Source organism: Monodelphis domestica, chromosome 7 (genome assembly GCF_027887165.1).
Source record: "Monodelphis domestica isolate mMonDom1 chromosome 7, mMonDom1.pri, whole genome shotgun sequence".
Taxonomy (NCBI): domain Eukaryota; kingdom Metazoa; phylum Chordata; class Mammalia; order Didelphimorphia; family Didelphidae; genus Monodelphis; species Monodelphis domestica.
This window is the reverse complement of record NC_077233.1, coordinates 33417828-33422360: the sequence shown is the minus strand read 5'-3', so window position 1 is coordinate 33422360 and position 4533 is coordinate 33417828. Positions and strand designations below refer to the sequence as shown.

The 4533-nt window shown below is 37.9% G+C and overlaps 1 protein-coding gene across 1 annotated transcript in view; it reads left to right on the top strand.

Moving 5' to 3' along the window:
• The window catches only part of MDFIC2 (MyoD family inhibitor domain containing 2), a 25735-nt gene extending 22550 nt beyond the window's left edge, over nucleotides 1-3185 (top strand). The window contains exon 3 of the mRNA XM_056806265.1: nucleotides 4-3185. Coding sequence (XP_056662243.1) covers nucleotides 4-263 — 260 coding nt within the window. The 3' untranslated portion in view covers nucleotides 264-3185. The remainder of the gene's footprint in view (nucleotides 1-3) is intronic.
• The last annotated feature ends 1348 nt before the right edge of the window (nucleotides 3186-4533 follow it).

Sequence of the window (4533 nt, the reverse complement as noted above, 5' to 3'; positions counted from 1 at the left end):
CAGATGAATGTGCCTCTCTTATCCTCACCTGTCTCTTTTGCCAGTTTTTGGATTGTCTTCTAATGCTGCCTGATACTTGCGAAACTGTGTGCATAAATACGTGCTGCCCATCACATCGATATCATCATGCCTCTGATGAGAATCACCCCAGAAACGACTGCAATTGCAATTGTGATGTTGACTGTAGCCTGTTTGAATCTTGCCACGAGACAAGCGAATGCTTAGAGCTGGCCATGGAGATCTCAGAAATCTGTTACCGCTAAACATAAAAAAACCAGATCCCCTAAAAACTCCGATTTCCTAGAAATGTCCCATATGACCAGGATGTGAGGTCTATTTGTGGCAAACATCTTGGACTCTGTATAGCGCATTATCTTGCCTCCATTTGGGAAGAATTGCATTCTGCACGAAAGGTCCTCGTTTGCAATTTGACAACTGCACGACACTGACAAATACAATCTTTAATCATAGATGAGACTCAAATCCAAAACAACCAACACAAAATGTTTTCACTGAATTCCGGCTTCCCAGCTGGCATGCTAATCCCCTCTTTCTGTGACTACATTCACCGGCTCACACCACGGATTCAGCCCTATTCCCAAATTCAGGGCAAACTGGGGCACTCTTTTAGGACTGACATCCATACATTAGCTCCTCTTCTTAATAGACTCATACATAAACATCATGCTTTGTTGGTTACTATTAATAATGGATGATAGAACATCATTTCATAATTAAAAATTTATTTATACAATCCCTTAAAACTCCCTTATATGTTCAGTTTAGGTAGAAAAGGGAATTAAATGATTAGGAACCATGTTGCTGTAATTACAGACGATGTCTCTGAAACATCTCTGGTGGATTTGAAGTCTGACGTGCTTCAGCGGAGTGCTGTAATTCTAGACCATATTAATCTGTGTCTATGATTATGCCATAACAGGTTATGTCTATTTTTAATTTGTTACAGGAAGGTTCTCCTTCGTTCTAATGAGCATTAATGGGAACTGTGTGCATGTTTCAGGAGGAGAATGACCTCGCTTAATCAATTGCTTCTTTTCCTGATTTCTGCTCGGAGGGTAAACAGGGGATTGCAGAAGAAACTTCTTTTTTCCTGACCTGAATTTCCACAAGCACTAAAAAGACATGAAAATACAGCTGTCCGTTTCGCATGGAATTCTCAGTGCGGAATGTCATTCGGATACTATGGACAGTTTTCCCCTTCCTGATAAAGTTTGTAGTTATTAATATTAATAAAAATTTTGACAAACATAATATACTCTTATGATAACAAAGAACATGATACGAAATAGAAAATGGTTTCTTAGCTCAAATCAGGGAAATGAAAACAGACAATTTCCTTTGAAAATATTTCTTGGTTAGAGTTATTTGGAAAGTACCTTCATTTCAGGAGACTCCATTCTGTTGCCTTAAGCAAACAATGTTGACAAATTTGTTCTCATGCTTTTTTTCCACCTGCCCTGCCATTACTGCCCCTCTTCTTACCAAGAACAGTGATGCTCCAGGCTCAGATCTCCAGAGAATCTGCCCACATGCCCCATTCTCTGTGCCTTTCCCCTCCCTCCCTGATCAATTTTGGCACTCTGCCCTGGGCCTGGGTGCTTCTGATTAGTGGTTGAGTCAATGAAAATTCACTTTAATCCACTCTATCTAGTTAGACTCAAATCCTTCTGAAGCTGTCTACTAGGACACCAAGGCCTGTTTAGCAGAGATACCTTGACATCTGCCCAGCATATGGCTTCCAACCTTCCCCATGTCTTCCACTTCTTGATACTGCTCTAAGAATTACAATTAAATATCCATTGCTACTGAGCAAAGTGTAACAGTTTATGGCTCCATTCATAAAACCTCTCCCTTGTCTAAACCCAAACTCCTTTCCCTAGCAAATCCCTCCTTTACATGTTATGTCCTCCTATTAGAATGTAAGCCTCTTGAGGGCAGGAATTGTCTTTATTTTCCATAATTGTATCCCCATCATTTAGCGCAGTGCCTGGCTTATAGAAGGCATTTCTTGAATGTTCATTAGCTAACTTAATGATGGGAAGACAACTAATTAATAAACTATGTTTCCCAACTGCCAATAATTTTACACAAACATCTAGAAACTATCAGTCATTGGTCCCATCTTTCATATTCTCAAAAAGATTTTGAGAAGCCTCTTCCAAATAATAAATATAACAACAATAGCCTTAAAAAGCTAAAGAATAGTTCAATTATATCAGGTCCTCTTCTCCCAGTTGGAGTCAGTTGGCCCAATATTTGAGCGAAGTTTTCTTATTCATTTCAGCTCTGACTCATAAGATAATGGGCTTATCATTAGAAAGGATCTCAAAATATCTAATCCATCTCGTACAAGCCCTTCTGTAGTCAAATGTCAATAAATATTTATTAAGCACCTTCTTTGTGCCAGGCACTGTGCTAAGTCCTAGAGATACAGATGCAAAAAAAAAAAAAAGCCCCTGCCTTCAAGGAGCTTACACTCTAACATGGAAAGACAAGACACAAAATGAGGGGAATATAGTAGGGGGGGAAAGGTTTTTAAAAGTCCCAAATCACTTTATAGAAAAGTAAAGTAAGGCTCAGGGGGGATGAGTGACTTGTCCAAAGTCACACATGTAGTAACTGTCAGAGTAGAGTTTGAACCCAGGTCCTCTGACTCCAGTTAGTAATGCTGTTACTGTTGGGTTGTTTTTTTTTTTCCTCCTCCACTCTATCATATGACCCATCTGTGCTGAGTCATATCTGGTAAACCCAGGAAGGGAGGGAAATACAAAGAAAAATCTTAGATGGGGAAAGGGAAGAAGAGTTGGACATGGTGGCTAATGAGCTGAAAATGCCAGAATCTGGATGCATCTTTGGGGAATTTTTTGCAGCAATGGAATATCTTCTTTATGAATGTAAAGAATGTGACAGTCATAGAGGAAGAGCATCCTGGGGATGTACAAACATGTGCTTTTCCATACACACACACACATTCCAAAAGTGATTTGAGAACATGCAACTCTTTTAGAGAATCGGGAACCGCGATGTTCCCACAGCAATATAACCTCCCAGTCCCGTTCTCACGGCTTGGTTCCTCAAGTTTTATGAAAACCACCACATCTGTGTGAGGTGACAAAATATGGAAAGCCCAGCAAAATAAAATTACATTTAACTCGTTATTGAAATTTCCCCACTGCTGAAGACGACAGACCTACAAAACTAATTATCATCTCTGGACAATCAAAGTTAATTGAGTGAAATTCTCCTTGGCATTTTCCAAGGGACTAAGAAAACACAGACAGGGAAACTGGGCAAATAGAAAACACCATGTGGGACATATTAGAAATTGTTTTAAAGTATGAATGCAAAGATGGAAAATATGGAAATGGGAGTTTCATAAATAACCCTCCACTAGAAAGTGGAAGAAAATAAAACAGTATTAATGAATTAATGTAATCAGAGAAGCATGGATCAAATGACAGGATTTCTAAAATATATCAAAAATTTAACCAATGATAAAGTATGAATCATCAAGGAATATTTACTTAGTTTGGAACTCATTGTCGGACTGTTTATTTAATTGACTTATTTGGCTTATTTAATGGGCTCTGAGAATTAAGGAGCCAGCTCTATAACTGTGTCTACGTTACTTTAGTTCTCCAACTTTCAATTTTCTCATCTGTAAAATGGAAATATTCATACCCAGCCTTTACCTTGAAGTTGTGAGGATCAAATAAGATAATTTATGTAAAATTTAAAATATAATTTGTATTAAAAGTGTCCTGCAAACCTTAAAGTGCATGATAAACAATATATCTAGTCCTAGAACCTTTTAATGAGTTTGTGAAATCACTGGCTTTTGTTTTGAAAAGCAAAATGAACTAAATGAATTTACCTTCCAAAAGATGTGAATTCAGTGGCAGCTGGGTAGCTCAGCCCTGGTTCAAATCTGACTTCAGACACTTCCTAGCTGTGTGACCCTGAGCAAGTCACTTAGCTCCCTTTGCCTAGCCCTTACCACTCGACTCCCTTGGAACCAATACACAGTATTGATTCTAAGATGGAAGGTATGTGTTTAAAGAAGAAAAAGATGTGAATTTATGGAAGATTAAGTTATTTTATTTTTGTCTTTTTGTGCCTCAAACACTAGCAAAATTTCTGGTCCACAGTAGGTAGGGAACAAAGGCTTGTTGAATAAATCTGATGTATATAATCAATGGAGCCAAGCTAGAGCATATAGGCTCTCTTAAAGCCCAAATGTGATTTTCCCCTTGAGTCATCCCTCTCTTATTTACCTGTGTGTCTATAGATATTGCTAGCAGTCTCTGAAACCCTTCTTTTTTTTATCAAGCATAGCCCATCATTATAAAGATGTTTGTAGAAAAGGGAAAAACTACATAAGGGTCAGCTATTGCTATTGTCTTCTCCATCACCTTTATGTATGCTAATAAGATTTTTGATTTTCCCAGAATCTTCTCCTCTTTCAATTATTTTAAAAATTGAGCCTAAAATGCTTTTAAATATCTTTTCTAA